The following is a 19,903-nucleotide window of genomic DNA, read 5'->3' on the forward strand; positions in this document are numbered from 1 at the left end:
GTCCTTGATCTGCTCTTGCTCTCAGTGCTCCACTGCCCAGGGTGTGAGCATTTTGCATGTTGAATGGCAGCAGGAGAGGCCCCCAAAATGGTTTGTTCTGCATTTGTTTGGGAGACTGTGTAAATCACCAGTAATGTGAAGTACTGATTTCTTCGTGTGCTGTGAAGACTGAAAGAAAAATGAAGCTTGAAAAATTAAAAGCTAATTGCTTTACACACTAGCAGTTGCACACTTGAGAGAGCAAGTGTGGAGTATGAGACCCTTACAGGGACAGATAGGAAAGAAGCAGATTTGCCTATACCCTGGACTGCTACCTTATACCAGACAGCTACTTAAAAGCTGACATAATGCAGAGGTCCACGGAGATCTCAAACACTGGGAACACCCCAAATTTTTTTGATGTCCTGTGAGATTTATAAAAAAACCCACAAAACTGAAGGAAAAACCTACAGCTATTAAAAACACCCACAAGAAAGCTTTTAGTTAAATCTAACCCATATAAAGTCTCCAGAATGGATCACTCGCATGCATCAAGTAAGCTCTCCAAATGACAGTGAGAGAAAGCTTCATAAGCTGCTTGGAGCTATCAAAACCTTCCTAAGGCAAACTTTCTACAAAAAAATTTTTTTGTGCTGGTCACAGTTCACATCTTGCTTTGTCTGGTTATCCTGCCAGAAGCATAAATGAACTCATAAGAATAACAGGAGGATTAGGTTAAGCTTATTTTTAAAACATTTCCCACAAATTCATCTCATTTTCCTGCTTATAAACACCCTTGTTCATCTTTGCTGTGTGTCTAATTAGGCAGGATATACTGCAGGTGGCTTAAAATAGGAGCTGAAATATAGTAGCTTTGCAGTTATGCATGTTAAAGGAAAGGTAATTAAAATTTCATGCTATGAGATGTAAACTGATCATCTCAAGGGCCTGAAAGGGATTTCTCCCCCATGTATGACATGGCATGGTTGGCCAGATACAGTAGGGGTGGGTTTCCTCTTCCTTGCAACACTTACTAGCCTCTGCCCAAGGCAGAATATGACATCTGATGGGTTGGTTTCTTGAATTATTTATTTACGGAAACAGACCTATTGCCATCAGCTAAGTATCTCTGAATTTTATTTAAAATCAATACTGCAATAAAGCTTAAAACATTAAAAGTTAAAATTAAATTAAAACAAACTAGCAAAGAAAGCCCTGCCAAGAACCTGTCTTAGAGATTAATTAAAATGAGATCGAACAGGAGGTCTTGGATTTTTAACTTTGGTAGTTAAAAATCTGTGGTACCTGACAGAGACATAGGGTGATTTCCTCTGACGATGCTGACAAATTTTCCAAACAGCATCTCTCCAAAAATGAGATCTATTTTTGCAGCTAAAAAGAATACTTCAGTGTAGCAAGTACTTTTTCTTTGGCAATGGATCAAATCGCACCAAATGGCAGGTGGCATCTTTTAAAATATTTCCACAAGGGAGGATATCACTCTGCTTTTCTACCAGTTTTTCTCCACATCTGCTCTCCTCTTTTCAAAAATCATGCATTATATTATAATACTGAAACGTCAGTGGTGCTTTCCCGAATAGAAAAGAGCCCTTTCAAAAACTATTTATTACTGTTTGCAATGGGGATGTGATTGTATTTTGCTATGGTAGTCCAAGGGCATGCTCATACTCATTGTAAAATAGTGGCATTTTGATATTGTAGCTTTAATAAGAATATTTACAATGGGGAACCCTACATTAAAAAAGTTATGCCTAGGGCATGTTTAAAAGCCTATCAGACAGGCTTTGAAATATGTGAGGGACAGTAGACCTCGCACTGCAGGCTTTTTCTACAAACTCCTTACAGCCAAGAAGAAAGAACCACAAGTGAACTCAAGTTAGCGAAACACCAAAAGGATCTCTCAGTTTCTTGTGGCCAGACAAATTAGGTCTTCTGCCTTGGGAAGTCACCCCTTAGTTTTCCCCCAGAAAAAAGAGGCAAGCAAACAGGATCTGAGTGCCCCAATTAGAATGTGGGGGTTTTTGTCCAGCCCAGTAAAGAATGCATCTGCTGTCTCTGAACCAGCTGAAGTTTTCTTAAATTGTCTGTGGTACAACAAATGGTGGGAAGGCAAAACAAGGATTATTAACTGGTGCAAGAGATTAGTTTAATAAACCTGCATGGGATAGGAAAAGTCACAAGGATGAAAACCCGTCACCCAAATACACAAAAATTCCCATTGACTTAGATGAATCAGGATTTTACCTCATAACTCCAAGGCACTGTAGAAAAAGAAACAAAACCAGCCTACCAAACTTCTGTTAAAGGTAATCCAGGAACAACAAGTTCTGAGAATGCAGTCCATATTGACAAATAACAAGGGCATTTAGGGTACCCTGCTTTTCTGTTAGATGTCTCCCCCTCTCCTCCCTATCATCCTTCAGGATTACTTTTGTCTCAGTTAAACTGACCTTACATTTTCACATGAAGAGTCTCACATCTGTCAGACGCTGGACAATGAGGAAGACAGCATTTGGTTATGAAACACTGGACTTGAATTTCACTGAACCACGTAATAAACCAGAAAGAAATGAAGTTTTACTACGCAGAAGCAGGTTTTTGTAATAAGTCTCTATATACCTGCATGTGCAATAATAATAAATTGATTTTTTTCCTGGAAAAATGAGAAAAGAAGCCTCACATTGCACCTAGAACCAGTAGGAAATAATTTTTCATTCTCTGTAAAAGGACAGGTGGGGTTGTGATCATGTATTTAGCTAAACAAAACAAACACATTCCAGACATGCCATCCTTTGAAGGAAAGGAAATTTCCAGGGTTTTAATCACACAGTAGTATGCTGCTTCATCTGGTTTTTTTATAAGAGATATCTCTGTTAAAAAAAAAAATCATTAACTTTCCATATAGGGAAGCACGAACTGGGTCATTGGGGAAGCATGCACTTCTCAACTGGAAGCAAGCCATGGATGGTCTCAGGTGAACAGTGTCTATCCAACACCACTGTTTTGTCAGATTTTGGAGCCCTCTCCACCCTAATCCCCACTCCACCCCCCCCCTGCCAATTCCCAATACCTCAACAGGAAAGGAGACATCTGTGAATCCTCTGGCATTGCCTCAATGTTTTACAGCTGTAATAACCACTGATACAAAGAGAAGAATGTTTTCTAGCCTCAAATTCCTAAGGTACTTTTCTGAACAGAAAAGTGGATAGGACTTGGTTATGTGAAAAATATCCCACCAGGGGAAGGAGTGTGGGGAAAGATGAAGAGGAATCATGATCTGCAGATAACTGAGCTCAGCTTGGCTTTAGATTTATCTTTTCTGACCATTCAACCCATTTGTCCAAATCCAAACTTCTAAATCTAAACAGTATTTTTCTGGCAGCTTGCATTCCCTCGCTCTTGGCTTTATCAGATGAAAAATACTTCAAGGAGGGGACTTAAAACATTGGTGAGCCATAGACTTACATATGCAGCATTTCTGCAGTACTCCTTACCATTAGAACATAGGGACAACAGTTTGAAGCTTGCTGCTAGAAATCCCAAAAATGCACCAGACACTACAAAGTCCATCTTCTCTCATTTGTTAGCACTGTCAGTCACCAGCACTCTAAGTCATGGTGCCTCTTACCTGTATGTCAGCAAGTTCATCACAGCCTTACACAAGATGCACAGGTTGACATTTAGTGGTTTGAGGAATAATGTCAATTTATATAGGGGCATAAAGTAAAGGCAGCAGACAGCCTGGACAGATAGGCACAGAGAACTGTTTCCCAAGCACCAGTGTTCTTGGAAGGGTTTGGGACACAATGGCTGACAAGCATAAGGAAAAGCGACAATGGGCATAAACTGATGGACAGAAAGTTCCACCTGAATACAAGGAAGAACTTCTTCACTGTGCAGGTGACTAAGGACTGGAACAGATTGCCCAGAGTGGTTGTGGAGTCTCCCTCACTGGAGATATTCAAGAGCCATCTGGATACAATTCTGTGCCCTGTGCTCTAGGATGACCCTGCATGAGCAGGGAGGTTGGACCAGATGACTCCATTGTGGTGCCCTTCAACCTTATCCATTTTGTAATTCTGTGATTCATAGAAAACTCACATCCTGGTGCAGATTTGCTTTAAAAAAACCCTATTATTATTTCAAATATTTTTAAATTCCTTTCTAACCAGAAGATCCCTGGGTTGTACAGCTGCTCAGTGACAATTTGCCCAAGAAGCTGCATAAATTGTTTCATCCTGAGCCTCTCTCTGTTGTGGTTACACTACTGCTAGTACCTCAACTCAGGGCCAGCTTCAGGCTGGCAGTCTGACAGGCACAGAAACATCCAAATCTTAGCACAAGGGCAAGTGGAAGCAAAAGCCAACCCCTGCTCTGTGCCAGGTCTGCAAGGGGACCAGTCACAGCTTCAAGCCATCAGTCGTTTTCTCAAGCCAATGCCACTGGCTTTGTCTTGAAGGGAGACACAGGCCAGCTCTGCCCTGGGGTGGTTTAGGTGCAGGAGCCAGGACAAGAGTCACCCTGAGGAGCAGCAAGAGCTACAGCTGCCCTTCACTTACATGACAGAGGAGCCTTGAAGCAGCTTGGCCTCAGCAGGAACAGCACAGGCAACTGCTCTGCTCAAATGCACAGCCAGGGCCAGAAAATCTCATGGGGAGAATTTTGCAATATGCGCCCTTGGCAATAAACTGAGGGTTCCAGAGATGCCAGTTCCACCCACCCCTTAAGCACTTGAATCAGTATTTTCTGAAGTCATTCTTCAGCCTACATTTTTTTTGTACCATCCTGCCGAGTGAATATAGGGGCATAACCACATGAATTTTACAGCTGTAGGTCATCATTGTTAACAGGGAAAAAACCTTCAAACCTTCTGATTCAAAGCCACAAACCCTTGGCCCCAATCTTTTAAATACAGTTTGTAATTAACTTAGCAATGCAATGGCTCGCATGCTCTCTGCATCCATTTATGGCCTAACTCTCAAACTTAATAACAGAGAACCAACAAACTACACAACATTGCAATTTATACTCTAAATTTAAGCAGTAATATTTTATCTAGTTAAGCGGAATTTTTTTTAAAAAACTGCAAGACAGCAGCAGCTACCTGCATAAAGTTATTTGGCTAACTGAAATTGGAATTCATTAACTGATTAACCAAGAGCTATAGATGGAGTAATGTCATCACATCTCAAGCAACATTTAAGATGAGAATTGTAATACAGTAGATTTGCAATTCTTGAATGCATGTGATTAACAGATTCAAACAAATGATGCTATTACTTTGCTAATTAAACCCTGCCATAAAATATTGAATGGGATTAAATTCAAGTGTTTGAGAGAAAAATAGATCTCTTAGGACAATTACAAAAGAGAAAAAGAGTAATCAAGCATTTGGCATGCTATTGTCTGTTAAAATCATAATAATAAAAATAATAGCATCAATAAAAAATATATAATAATAATAGGAAGAGTAATACCAACAAAAAGACTTGTCTTAAAGAGTTAGGCACACAAATTTTCCAATCTGAAACAGAGAAATCTACTGCATGACAAAAGCAAGACACTGAATTTTTTTTCTGAAGTTATGGCAGTAGTGAGAGTTTTGAGTGCTGTCTAACTAGTCATTTATGAACTCAGCTGCTGTGTAGGTGTATTAGAGACAGGTGATATACTGACATCATGTTGATTTCATGTCCCAAATCTGTTGATGTCAGCTTTAAAAAAAACCCAACAACCTACTAGAAAACCACAGATGCTAATGAGGGCAGGCGTTCTAGGAGTATTAGTCCTGTGTCTTCCTCTACAGTGTCTCCTGCAGCCCAACATGTCCCTGCATAAAGCAGCACTGCAGTGCCCCTCTCACTGTGGTCCCCACAGTCATTAGGAGCCGCCTGCTCCTGTGCCTCCCAAGGAGGCTCCTGAGAGGTGTCAGTCATGACCAAGCAAAGTAGGCATGGGGGTACACTGGGGAACCGCTCCACATGGCCTCACAGGGCTGGAGTCACATCCAGGCCCCTGCTCCAGCCCCGCTCAAAGATACACAATGAGATCAGCCATGGAGTAGGGCTTGGTGAGCACATAAAAGTCCTCTTCTGCTTCCTCAAGTCCCCTAAGCTCCCCAAATCCTCATCCAAGAGCTTAAATGGTACCACAGTATTTCCCAATAATGTGATAGAGTGTTTTCTGGTAATAGCAGCATGAGATATTGAGACAGTATCACCTGTTTTTAGTGCTGCTGATACCCAAGAGCAGCTTCAGGAGTTTGAGTGCAAGCTTAATTGCACACATAGTTTAATTTTAATTTTATTTTTGCAAGGACCAATCCAGGACACTTAACCATACTGAAATACCAAACCAGACAAGCGGCAATGGTAATGACGCTAACTGCTAATCAGTTCTTCACGTGGGCTTTACCAAAATGTCCTGGAAATTCAAAATTGTTTCCCTGCTTAATGAACTTGCCTCCAAAAAGTTAAACCCTAAGGGTTATTTTTAGAGTATTACTCATGAGTACTGAACAATTAGCAATGCATTAAAGACAAACAAAAAATACCAGCCCAAAACTAAACAAAGCAAACCACAATTAAAATCGCATAACATGTGTGTAGTTACAAAACAAAAAAATTAAAACAGTGGTATAAAATTAGATGCTAAAATTCTTCATTTGCAGTCAGGACTATTTCAAAATCCACACTTACATTGTGCTTTCTTCTACCATGTGCTTTGCAGGGAAACGCAAGTCACCAAAGTCACAACACCAAAAAAAAGGATTAAGGGCAAGGTGCACAACCTAAGGCATCAGACATCTCTCAAGGTCAAGCTCAGGAGTCAACACACAGCTAGGCCTCTACTCTTTAAAACATGAACTATATCCTATTCACTTAACAATCATGACAATCATGCTGTATGTTTTTTGGATGGCTAACAAAAGGAGAAACTACTGCTGTAAAAAGAACAAGACTTAAAATGAATTTAAGACCATCTTCACAGAAATCTCCTCAGTAACACAATGTCAGACAAATGTTTGCAATGCATTGTTCACTGCCTTTTTTGGTCTCTGCAGAAAATACACGCTAATTTGTCATGTTCCTGCTGAGTTTATTTCTATTTCTGAGAATTTTGAACAACAGCAGGTCACTATCCGAGCAGCATAATGAAAATGAAGCAAAGTCAATAATATAGGCAAAAATGACCAAGAAAGGTTAACTCTTCAGAACGCAGTATTTCAAATGGAAAAATTCCATTATACATAATGTTGGAGGTTAAAAACTGAGAAGCTATTCAATTCAATGATGAGATGAATAGAAAATTAAAGAATCTGACCCTACCCTTCTGCCCCCTCACTTTTCTTACTGATAGAAACTTGTTCAGAGTTAGAAAAGCAGAATTTGAAAAATTTTATTTAAACCTAGCCTGAAATTAGAGGACATTGACTAAATATGCTTTTTCAAAAGATCTCAGAAAAAAGCTGTGCTAATTTAAATTTCTTTTCATGGTAACTCAAATTTTTTGCAAAAGTACATCAGCAGTAATGGGTTTTTTGAACAAAAATTAATGAAAAAAGCAAATCTCTGAAATACTTGTATTTATACTTACTTACACACACATGCATACTTATATCTGCAAAGATTAATGACAGAAAGCTTTCCAGAACTTTCTTGAATGTGTGTCCCATAATCATTACCTCCTTGCAGAAACTTTCTAGTATGAAAAACAGTGACGGTCATTGACTACATTGCTTGCTACAACTTCATCAGTTTCTAACAAGAAGCAGCATTCTACTACATACCATTATTTAACTGTACATTATAGTTTATCTTTTATTCCTGTGTTGGGAGCTGAGCATTCTAACAGTTAGCAACATCTAAATGGAAACAAATGAACAGCTCCTCCTGACAGAATACGATGGTCATTTCAACATAAAGTTTCCTTAGGGAAAAACATACTTTTCTACAAAAGAACATAATCAAATTAAATACTTGCTTGATTTTATTGCCTTTCCAAGACAAACATTAGACATAATTTTAAAGGAACAGAAAAGCTCTACGGTAATTCTTGTCTGCAAGCATGTAGAAATTTTTTTTCTGGCTGCTGTAGTCAAAATATAAATCATTTTCTGCTGTGGTGTCAGGAAGTGTATTGCACTAAATTAATCATGAGCTACTTTTAAAAAGGGACAAAAAATCCACTGCAAAATTAAACAAATCTCTCTGGGCCTGTTTTCCATTTGCATTGTCATCACTTACCTTTAAAGGACGGTGGAAGTGAGATGGGAATGTTGCTGAAATGCATTCAACAGAACCTGCGTGTGTGTTAGCTTCTCTAGCACTCTCTGTTGTGCCTCCAGCCATTAGAAAAGATAAAGTATCATAACCTGCACACAATATAATTTTTACTCTTTGCCAGGCTCCTAGCACAGGGATACACTATAGCAAAATAAATGCACAGGCACATAGACTACAAGCAAGCTGCAGTGCTTCTTCTAGCATTTCCCAGTCCCAGGTGTATTTTGCTGGAGTAGATAAAAGTCTTTCTGTCTCACTATAAAAGAAGAGGAAAGGCAAGTCTTAAGGGAAATCAAGTCATTTTAGAAAGCTTTTCCTAATAAGTCCAATAGTTTAGCAGATGTGTCCATGTGGGGAAAGCTGGGAGCACAGAGATCAGGCAGCTCCATTTGCCATCATACAACAGTGACTCGGCTTGCTTTTATCTTTTATGTCAGGCAATCAAAAGAAAAGTCAATTTTATTTACTAAGTGAGGGGTAAATAAACTCATGCCAATTGAAGAACAGAAAATATGTCTTTGTGGTTTATACTGGAAGCATTTTAAAGATAAAAAATCTTAAATAATTCACTCAGACAAGGCTTCTAGATCCTCGTCTGTCTTTCTTTCCTCCCAGGGCAGTATGGCATGTATGGAACTTTTGTTAACTCTCTCCTTCCAAACTCCCAACCCAAAAACTACACCATTCAAGAGGCAGTAGTTATATTTAATACCTCTGTTTTAATAAAGTAATTTTCAAAATATTTCTGGGAAGACACAGAATCACAGAATATTCTGAGTTAGAAGGAACCCACAAGGATCATCGAGTCCAACTCTTAAAGCGAATAGCCCAAACAGGGATTGAACCCATGAACTTGGTGTTTTTAGCATCTTGCTCCAAACAGCTGAGCTAATCTCACGGTCACACTTCCCTAGACCACAAGCAATAGCAATTAAAGTCAGCCTCAACTTTACAACTGACTTCAAAATCACAGTTTACAAAAATGTTCTGAAATCTCTTCCCTCTCTTTCCTCAGTCTCCAAAAGTACTTTTTTTCTAGGTGATCACAACTCTGCCTGTCTTTCTCACTGTTGGCTGCTTGGGTCTATTAGCTCAGGACCCTCTTCTTCTGACTCCAGCCTCACAAAACCTCCCCATAATATAACTCTAAGCCTGCATATTAATTCTTAGCAAAAGCAGTTCAATGCATGTGTTCAAATGCTGCTGAAATTGGGCCAACTGTGTGGTTTTTCTCCTCGCACAGTAACTTAGTATCTCCCTCCAAAGCTAGCCACACTTACCGGTAAAATGTGGTATAATCCACTGTTGAATGACAGCTCTGAAACTCCCATGCTTTGAGTTTCTGGCATTCCCGGTGAGCTCGGAGTTTCACCCTGACTGTCCCATGACAGAGCTCAGGTACAGGTTTTCTCTGCGGGCGGCTGCAGAACTCATTGGACTCCACGCGCCAAGATTCAGCAAAGTCGTCCACATCAAACTTAAAATTCCCATCCCCCCCAATCAGGTCATCTCGCTTGTGCCCGTTGTAATTGCCACACAGACCACAGAGTCTGCCTTTCAGATGTGGTGCAGCCATGACTTCCACAAAACTGTCTCCATCCCATGATATTTCCAAGCCTAATAAAAAGATGAGACAAAAACAAGCACGAACATACACACAAAACAAACAAACAAAAAAAAAAAGAGAAGAAGAAATTGAGGATAACAAACTGCACCTTATGTTTGCGAAACAGTGTTCATGGGAACCTGAACAAAGCCATTGGCTTTGTTCTGATAATGCTGTTAGATTTCTATATATCTTCCAGTAACTGCCTCTGGCAAGTACAGTGTTTCTTAAATCACAGTCAATTACAGTACAGTCATGCCTCTGTTTATTTTTGTTCCTCCTTCCTAGTGAATGGGGTTATGCTAAAAAATATCAAGTCAAGACAGAACTATTCTCAACACTGAAAGAGGGCTCTTGCAAAATTCTGTAAATTGAATTTGCTAGGGTAAATTGCTAGCTGATTTCACAGGCAGTTTAGAATTTCAGCCACTGTCATCCATTGCACAGGTCATGGGCATACAAAGGTGTCCATGCCCCATGAGACTGATCCACCAGTGACCACCTTATGGGACACATCCTTTTGTTACCTACAAAGCTGACACTGATCTCTTATTTGGGTGAATACAACTGTTCAAATACAAGTACCTTATTTTGTGGGAGTAAAGAGTTAAAAAGATTACAACAAAGATATGCCAGATGGTCAAAATTGTTGTAAGAAGGCATTCTGAATTGGATTCAAACTGTTCATTCAAAAGGCATAAATTACCAACCTTCTGACATTGTCTACACTCAGAAATGATGGTAAACATCTAACCTTAATCTAGTGGCTGGGATATAAACCCTCTGCTACAATTTGTTTTACAGGAAGGTTTGGCACTTCTGGTACATCAAAATCAAAATTACTTTCTTTGGCTGACATCCCCTTTAATCTGTCTGTACTCACCTAAAAGCTAGATGTCTAGCATAAGTCAGCTGTCTGGGCCCTCTCTTTGACAGAGAGAAAAAGGCAGGTCCGGATCACAACATGAGTGTCTAATGCAGGGGGAATGAATGAACTACCTCCTGAATGGCTTTCTGTTTCCAGTGATATTTTAGAGGGTCCAAAGATCAGGTGGAGACTAAACTTCTCCTTTTTACCTGGGTGACTGTAAATTAAATGAATTCCATTTTTTGAGGAGTAAATATGCATCTCATAAGGGAAAACAATTTGGGTATCATATGGGATAAAAACAACACCAAGAATCACTGCTGCTTAACTTCTACCCAAAAATGTTTTTTCTTGTAATTATTTCCAATGTCTCATGCATCCTTCTACTTCACATGCCTGCAGTAATCCTGCATCTGAAGACCATAAATCACTTTGCTGATGTTAATTTACTCTCATGAAGTACCTGTGAGCAGTGATTAGTTAAGGATAAACACAGGACTGTGCTTTAAACAGGATAATCCAGATTTTACCCTCTTCTCACTGCCTGGCCAAGAATACCAAGAGGCATCAATCTGCGATGCAGGACCAGGGCTTCACTCCAGTTTTCTTTATTTGCTGTGTGGGCTGGCTTAGCGCCACCCTTTCCTCTTGTAAATCAGTGCTTGTCACTATGTGATCCAAATCCTGCACTATCCTCATGTAAGTAATTAACATACCAGGGACTCAGTTCAAAGCTGGAACCCTTCCTTTAGCAACACATCCCATTGTCTCCTATGGCAACTCCTACCCAGGCTGCAGAGAAACAGGGTGAGGCTCGAGCAGCAATTACGGCCATGTCACCAGGAGTTTTGGGAACAATTTATTCACCAAGGCTGTGAAGACTGTTCTGCATCACCTGTCACTACAGTCTATTACACCATGTTTTCTTACCACTGTAGGTTAGCAATGATAGCACAAATATGTCCTGAACTGACTATGCTTGAGATCAGTTTTAAATTGTCTAATAAACCCCAGCACGGATGGGACCACAGTGTCCTCCTCCAAAGACACTTTACACCCAGCCAACTGAGAAATTGTGCAAGACTACAACTGCTAATGAGGCCAGCACAGTGGCAAGGGGGAAAGCTGCCTTTTAAGATGCTTCATACATTCATTATCATTGCTGGACAAATTCAGACTCCAGCTGTCTTTGCTTCTGACTATGCTGAACAAAACAAAACACAGCTTGACTTGCAGACACAAGATTAATACTGCCGTGCTGGCATTTAGAAAAAACTTGCCATTAACTTATAAACCAGGATTTCTTCAGACTTGAGAATCATATAAACTTTCTCAAAGTTTAAAGCTTCAAGATCCAAATTCTCAGACAGTTCTCTTCAGATAATAACTACAGCTTTTAAGGTGGTGTTCAATTTCTTTCCCCAAACAAGCTCCCTCAGAGCCTGCTCACTTTAAACAAAGTCAGAAAAGACTGGCTAATGATTCTATCTTAATTTTCCTTTTATGCCTATTTTTTTGCTCAGGACAAGACTCACTGACCTTCAGTGAAAATAAATTAATTAGGAAAGGTCAACTTTAAAATTTTCATGAATATTTGTGTCCCTTTCATGAGAGTTAAGTTAAACGAATTGTTACATGCTGCTTTTGTAGCCCTGCAACAGGCATGTAGGTATGCAGAGAAAAAATAACATAAAACTATGGCTTTTCATCTCAGCATATAAAAATGCACATTTTTAAACCTAAAGATTCTTATTTTGGTTACTGGATTTGATTCAAGAGACACACTGTGTAACTACTACAAAAGGATGTATGTTCCTCTAGCTGGGTACAGTTTAATTACACTTTATTCTGCTGTAATTGCTCAGATGGATGGGTAATTTCTACCTTTGATGAACAGCCTAAAGGTTTCTGTCCATAACAGAGCTTATTCCCTTTTGGATTAACAGGGAAGGGTATTTATTCCCACATGCATGATAATTTTGTTGGAGCCTGATCTCATTGTGCAGTGTGTGCCTCCTGTTTGTTCACAAGCAGAAAATTCAGTTAGTTTCTGTAAACCAACAAGAGTAGTGACAGACAGGATTATGCTACAGAGCAATGTTTGAAATGTTCTCCTTAGCAGAGTTTCTTGGTGGCTATAACCCCCTTTCCTTTCCCCTGCTCAAAATGGATGAGTTTCCCATTCGCTTGGACAAGGATCAGAATCTAAGAGATGTGAAGCCAAAGGATGCAACATCTGTCCAATCTGGGGATGTGCAGAAAAGGAATATTCTCTGAGTTACTTTTTAGGGTTTTCCAATTTTCCCCTCTCTTTGAAGGATACTTAATCAACATGTTACTTGATTTTTTAACTTGGCACACTATGTACTCTACCGCATTCAAAAAAAGTCCTGCTAGATTTATGTACATCACACACTGAGTTCCCCAAAATGGGAGCTCTCATCAATTGTTCTGCATGATTTTTCATGGTAAAGGAATCATCAAAGACCGGCAGACCATTCTTCCCTAAAGATTTAGTGGCAAAGCGGTACAGAAAACCTCAGCAAAGTAGCTTCATGCAAAAGATCAGCACAGAAACAACAACAACAATAAAATGCTTGTGCACTAGAGAGATAGATAAGTAATACCAACCCTGTGAACCTCTACTCTCTGGTCTTTGCAGCACACAAATTTTAGATAAGGACTCAACACCACTCCAAGTACACCCATGACGAAGTACCTGCCAGTACAGAGTGCAAGGATTGCTGCTTCATGGCATCCAGGGCTACAGCTGGTGAGGAATTTAGCAACAAAACAGGTTTTCAGTGGAAAATGCCAATTCATCAGAACTGAAATGCTTCAGGGAGACATATCATATTCAATGAACTTCCAACACAGCACAGGCAAGGCTCCAAGCTGGTTTCCTGCCAGCTCGCCTGGTGGGCTGCCTGGAAGCCTGCATGATCAGGGTATGAAACTCCAGGACTGCCCTGCCATGCACATTGCCCTGTAGCCAGGGACCACAAGGCTTCCTGAAGCTTTGGGCTTCCCTGTTTTATAGAGGACTCAGCTCCCAACTCTGCAAAAGGAAAACCAAAAGCCGTGGGAATGCTGGCGGAGCTGTAAGCACCAGACCCGGCATTTCCCAGCCCAATTTTACTTTGAATTTTGCTTCCAGTGCAGTGGTTTTGCTTATTTTTCATTACCTCCTCCCTCCCCCTCTTTTTTTACCCTACACTGGGAAAGCATATATTTTTTTTAAATCCCCGTTTCCTTTTGAAACAGAGAAAATTCTCCAATTTTTTTCCCCCCAGCACTCAGAATTTCCTGTCGAAAAAAATGTTTGTGTTTAAACCAGTTCTACTCAGCACATTCTTCCTCTCTACAACCTCTCTGCTGCTTGTCCTCTCCCAGCAAAATGGAGCCATGCCGTTCTGCTGCTTTCCAGGCCTTGTGTGCTGAGGAAAGGAGGACTTGGCCCAAGGTGCTGCATTCAGTGAGAGAAACCTGATCCTTCTCCATTAAGGGGAGGAATTATTTAGGCTATAATTTGCAGTGATTACACACTGTTTGGTATGTTGTCATATGCCATGTTTGCACTTCCTCTGCCAACACATGGACAAGGATGTGTGTAGTCATTTATTAGGCTTGCACCAGAGACAAACGGAATAGCAGCAGGATTAGCTGTCATTCATCTTCAGTTGAAAACCCTTCCTTGGCCTGTGGTTGGCTAATGAAATCCACATCGCCAGAATTCATGGTGTTCAGCTGGCTGCAAAGAAAAACCCTCAAGATGCTTTTAATTAGAAGTTGTGAATAATGGTCAACTTGTGTGCATTTTACAGACAGCCACAAAAATCTGCATTGCCACTTTGAGGAATGAGTCCAGAGCTGGGATCCACATTATGCAGACTTACATTTCCAGGGGCTATATGAACAGGTGTCTAAATTCTCAGCTCAACAGTGGGTGCTAGTGTCCCCCTTGAAAAAAAATTATGCTAGATAATGAGTATGACTATGCGTCATGCCTGTGACCATATCACTCCACAAGAAAGATTGGTTTCACTGCTTTCACATGGCATTTAATTGAATTAACAGTAAATAGTATTCTCACTGAAACAGTACTTCACTGTGCAAGTGAAATCTCTCAGGACTACAGTAGTACCTAACACATGCTAATGAGAAAATTTTAAACTTCCCCTCAGTATTTATCTATGCAAGGATACTATAGTTTCAGAACAGTCTACCAAAACAAATGTAAGTCCTCTGGTTCAGAATTTTGACAATTAAAGTATTTTATAAAAGACCTGAGACTCGGGTATCTCCCTTCCCTGTTTCTAGAAATAAGGTACCAGATTCCGTAAAATTTCTAATTTCCTTTCGCTTCTGGTGCTGTAGACTCTGTTTCTTGCAGACAACTTCATATTTGGGCACAAAACAAGCCCAACAAGATGGCACAGAGCAGCAAATTAGGCCTTGGTTTTCAAACCAGGGCCTCCATTCTGCTGGGTAGCCCCGGTGAAATGTTTCTGTACTTTGACAACTTAAACTCATTCCAGCCATTAATAACTATGACTTTGTACAACTGCTGACTTAAACTGCAAAATATGTTGTTGCAATTGTGGAAAAAACATGAATGTTATGTTTAAGAACTGATTTCTCCGCTCTTCTCTATAAGCATTAAACGATGATGTTGTGTATTGAGTTTGCATGGCAAGATTTTGGTAGTGGAGGGGCTACAGGGGTGAATTCTGTGAGAAGCTGCCAGAAGCTTCCCTGATGGAAGCCAATGGGGGGCCGACGGAGCCCATTCAAGCTGGCTCCAAGATGGACTGATTTCAGCCGGCTCCAAGATGGGCTTGGCCAAGGTTGAGCCCTTCAGCAACAGTGGCAGCATCTCAGGTAAAATATTTAAGAAGGGGGAGAAAAGCCCTGTACAACTGCTGTCATAAAGAAGAGTGAGAAAGCATAAGAGAAACAACCTTGCAGTCAGGGGAGAAGGAGGGGGATGAGGTTCTCCAGATGCCACAGCTGAGATTCCCGCGCAGCCCATGGCGACGACCATGGTGAAGCAGCTGTGCCCCTGCAGCCCATGGAGGATCATGGGGGTCCTCCATGGGGGGTAGAGATCCACCTGCAACCCATGGATGACCCCATGCTGGAGCAGGAGGACGCATGAAGGAGGCTGTGACACTGTGTGAAGCCCATCCTGGAGCAGGCTCCTGGAAGAATCTGTGGACCCATGAAGAGGAGCCCTTGATAGAGCAGATTTGCTGGTAGGACTTGTGACCCTGTGGCAGACCTACACTGGAGCAGTCTGTTCCTGAAGGACTGCACCCTGAGGAAGGGACCCACACTGGAGCAGTTCATGAAGAACTGCAGCCCATGGGAGGGAGTCACTGGAGAAGTCTGCAGGGAACTATCTCCCATGGGAGGGACCCCACGGTGGAGTAGGGAATGAGCATGAGTCCTTCCTCTGAGGAGGAAGGAGTGGCAGATACAATGTGTGATGAACTGACTGCACCTCCCATTCCCCATCCCCTTGTGCTACTCAGGGCAGGAGGAGGTAGAGAGAATAAGGAGTAAAGTTAAGCTTGTGAAGTAACAGGGGTGGGGGGAGAAGGTGTTTTGAAGATTTGGCTTAATTTCACATTATCCTACCCAGACTTGATTGACAATAAATTAAACTAATTTCCCCAAACTCAGTCTCTTTGACAAAAGAGACAGTAATTGCTGAGTGACCTCTTCCAGTCCTTATCTTAACCCATGAGTCTTTCATTGTATTTTCTCTTTCCTGTCCTGGTGAGGAGGGGAGTGACAGAGTGACTTTCGTGAGCACATTTGGTTGATTTCCAGTGAGGATCGACCCACCACACCCTGCATAAGCCATTTTAAATTACTGGAAGTGAAAATCATGGCACGTTGATCCATTCAGGCAGTTAATTGGCAGCCGCAGAATGAAACACAGCTTAGCAAATATCCTGCAGAGTTCAAACTCATAGCTGGGATCTCCGTCTGCTTGTGGGCTGCGGGAATTTTGAAAGCACTCTGGGTTCCTAAGATCTCTAAAGATTTATGACTATATTTATTACCGCTATCGTGCCTTTTTACTGACTACTGTTCATGTTGAACTTGAGAAATTCTTCAGGGAGAAAGAAGACACACACACACACACATTCACAGACACACACATGCCCTACCTGCTTTGGTTGCCACTTTCAGCAAATAACCATCCAAATCGATCTGAAATTGCGGTGTCTCGCAAGGTAGTGAGATTCGGGTCCCATTCCACTTCACTGTGAGGTGCTGCTGGAGGCTGATTGTGCTTCTGCCCAACACAAGGTCCACTGACTTTGTCCAGGAGAAAGAACGGGTCCGACGGGCATCGTTTTTTACCAGCACCTGAAAGGGCGAGGCAGAGGAGGAGCAGTCTTTTGTCAAAACGTACTGACATGTTCCCTGAAAGTTAAATGTCCGTCCATCAAAAGTGTTGTAGTGAGGGTCTCCAAATACAGTGCAAACTCCAGGCTCTGCAGGTGAGTGAGAAACAAAAGCGCCATATCAGGATCAATCAAAGTCTGAAAAAGGCAGTTGATAAGAACTTAGAGGACGCTGCTCTCACCTAATCTACCTGCTCCACAGGGCAGATTTTGGCTGACACCCACTAGGAATATACACATCTTTTAAAACCAAAAGCTTCACAGCTTTAGTAGAAGTCTTCCCCAAGGAGGGTGGGAACCAAAGGCCCGTTGATTCCTGGGGCAGCATAGGAAGGCTAACCTGTACCTTTGTCCCTTAAACATATAATAATAATCTACCATCAGAACAGGTTATTACAATGCCTGTGACATTTTACACATTTCAGTGACTGCCTGAAATTAAAAGCCATCAGACCACTTTAGCAGGACCTGGTTCTGTCCATATTTTACATTTGTACACTTATAAATATTGTACATTTTTAAACTAGGCGTGTTTACTTTTTTCCCCCAAATCATCTGTAGAAACAGTATCTTTATTCAGTTTTACAAGCTATTGCATATGTTGTTTATACACAACTGACTTGTAGTAGTTATTGTTACCACACTACCAGCTAGAAGTCAGTAGTACATGACTAACATGAAGCAATAACTACCTAAGACCATGGTGTCTCTACCAATTATTTGCATTATTACAAATGGATGCAGATTTCTTATGGATGTTTGCAGCCATACACTGGGTGCAGAAGTCACAGCTCATAGGCAGAATGTTTTCACACTCCTGTCAATGATGCTGAGTTACCCTGCAGCTACCCATCAACTGATTGAATTGCCTCACAATCAAAGACAGCAGTAAATTTATTTGCCTTGCAGCCTTCTGGTATAACAATAGGTTCTAACCACATCTCACTGCTCCTGAGAAGGCGTCTCAAGGCAGAGAAATGCACACTGCTACTGCCAGCTGGACACCCATGGGCTAAGGCTGCTTTTGAAAGATGATGCTTGTTTTAGGGGGAGGACAATTTGACCCAGTAATCAGAGAGCTGTGAGCATCAGTTAAAAAAAAATTAAAAAAAATAATAATAATAAAGGAGGGGAGAGTAACAAGGAATACAATTTATTCATTGGAGGAAAAAAATGCAAATAAAATGGCCTGCCTGAAAAAGCAGCTTAAAAAAGGCAAATTCAAATCTACAAAAAAAGAAGGAGACACGAATGTTATGGAGAAGGGGAAGGGAATTCCTTCGGTGGAGTGGAATGCAGTTTTAACTACACAATACACCTTTCTCAGCAGGGTTTTTCAGCCTAGGGAGGGTGTTATGCTAAAGCAACTATAATCTTTCTGGCGTTTTTCTAGCTGTAAAGTGCACCCAAGGAAACCTACATGGAGACCCAGAAAATGGGACTAAAGGGGAAATATAGGGGAAAATGGGACCAGGAGACATTACCTTTTCCTTCTCCAGCTGCAGTGCAGAATCACCTGTACTTACTCCTGACAGACCTATCTAACCCGCTCTTAAAGAGCGGTAGTAACAGCAACCCCACAGCCACCTCTGGCAACCTGTAGCAGTGTCTGTCTGTTCCTCCTGTGAGAAAGGTCTTCCTAAAGCCTAATCTCAGTCAGTCTCCCCTCACCACATGGTGCATGCCATATGCATGCTTCTTTAGCTAAGACAGTAACTAATCTTGGCATCATTATTACCCCTCTTTACTATGTCTGGCAACTAGGGACCACAAGTTTCAGTTTCTCAAGGACATCATGTTGACAGCTCCATTAGAAGTCAAAATGAACCATATTTGATCACCACCTCTGGAAAACAGGCCTGACAGACTTTAGGCAGAGCCTGAAAACCAAGAAGAGTGCTTTTAAAAATTTGCACTTCTGTGAGTTTCCTTTTGTTCATTGATACCAATTAGGATGTTAATAACTGCTTTCCAAAGTTCATTAAAAGATTCATTGATTCTCCATAAATTGGTAGGAACCATACAGCTTTTAATCACCAATGTCATTTTTACTAATGGGAAAAAAATCTATAAATTTTATATGGAGACTATCTGACTTTACCTGTTACTAAATCACATTAACACACTTCTGATTTCCTTATGCACTCATCTAAGTATCTGCATGATGAATATTAAAATATATAACATTACCAGCTCAGATTCTACTTCAGCTTTTCCATCTCTAATTTTTCTTCTAGTGTAATCACAACTTTTATGAAAACAAGGAAACTATCAACAAAAAAAAAATCAGCCAAACATCAGTAAAGATTCCAGAGGAAAGAACTGGTTTTGTTTGTGTTTCTAAAGGCCAAGAATGTGCACATTATACATGTTATTAACCAACCTATTGGGAGGGGAAGGCTGATTCCCCACCTAAGCAAGTGGCTAAGAGGCAAGACATGAGAGGAATAAACATAATTTAGAGATGTGCAAGTAAAATTGATGGTACCAATGGGATCCAAAGGAAATATTTATTTTTAATTTCTCATGTGTTATGCAGAGTAATGTTGTTTTATGTTATGTTACATCGTGACACGTCATATGTCAACTTGATGCAATGCAGTTAAAAATGTATTTTGGACTGGATAGCTGAATGTCTGATCCAAATTTCGCTGTTTTCTTTAATAACCAAGGAAATGGAGGAGGGAAAATCCACCTAAAAACAGTCTGAATAATTGATTCTCTG

At 40.8% G+C, this 19,903-nt stretch overlaps 1 protein-coding gene across 4 annotated transcripts in view; it reads right to left on the reverse strand.

The window, feature by feature from the left end:
- The window catches only part of BMPER (BMP binding endothelial regulator), a 147,702-nt gene that overhangs the window by 35,211 nt on the left and 92,588 nt on the right, over window positions 1-19,903 (reverse strand). For 3 of the 4 annotated variants that reach the window (XM_064670428.1, XM_064670414.1, XM_064670407.1), the window contains 2 exons: window positions 16,939-17,268; window positions 9,566-9,902 (listed from right to left, as the gene is read on the reverse strand). In XM_064670428.1, coding sequence (XP_064526498.1) covers window positions 9,566-9,902; window positions 16,939-17,268 — 667 coding nt within the window. Of the gene's footprint in view, window positions 1-7,394; window positions 8,542-9,565; window positions 9,903-16,938; window positions 17,269-19,903 lie in introns of those variants that run through there. The other variant, XM_064670421.1, reaches the window with a different exon arrangement.

The sequence above is a fragment of the Pseudopipra pipra genome, chromosome 1, assembly GCF_036250125.1.
Source record: "Pseudopipra pipra isolate bDixPip1 chromosome 1, bDixPip1.hap1, whole genome shotgun sequence".
In the NCBI taxonomy this organism is placed as follows: Eukaryota; Metazoa; Chordata; class Aves; order Passeriformes; family Pipridae; genus Pseudopipra; species Pseudopipra pipra.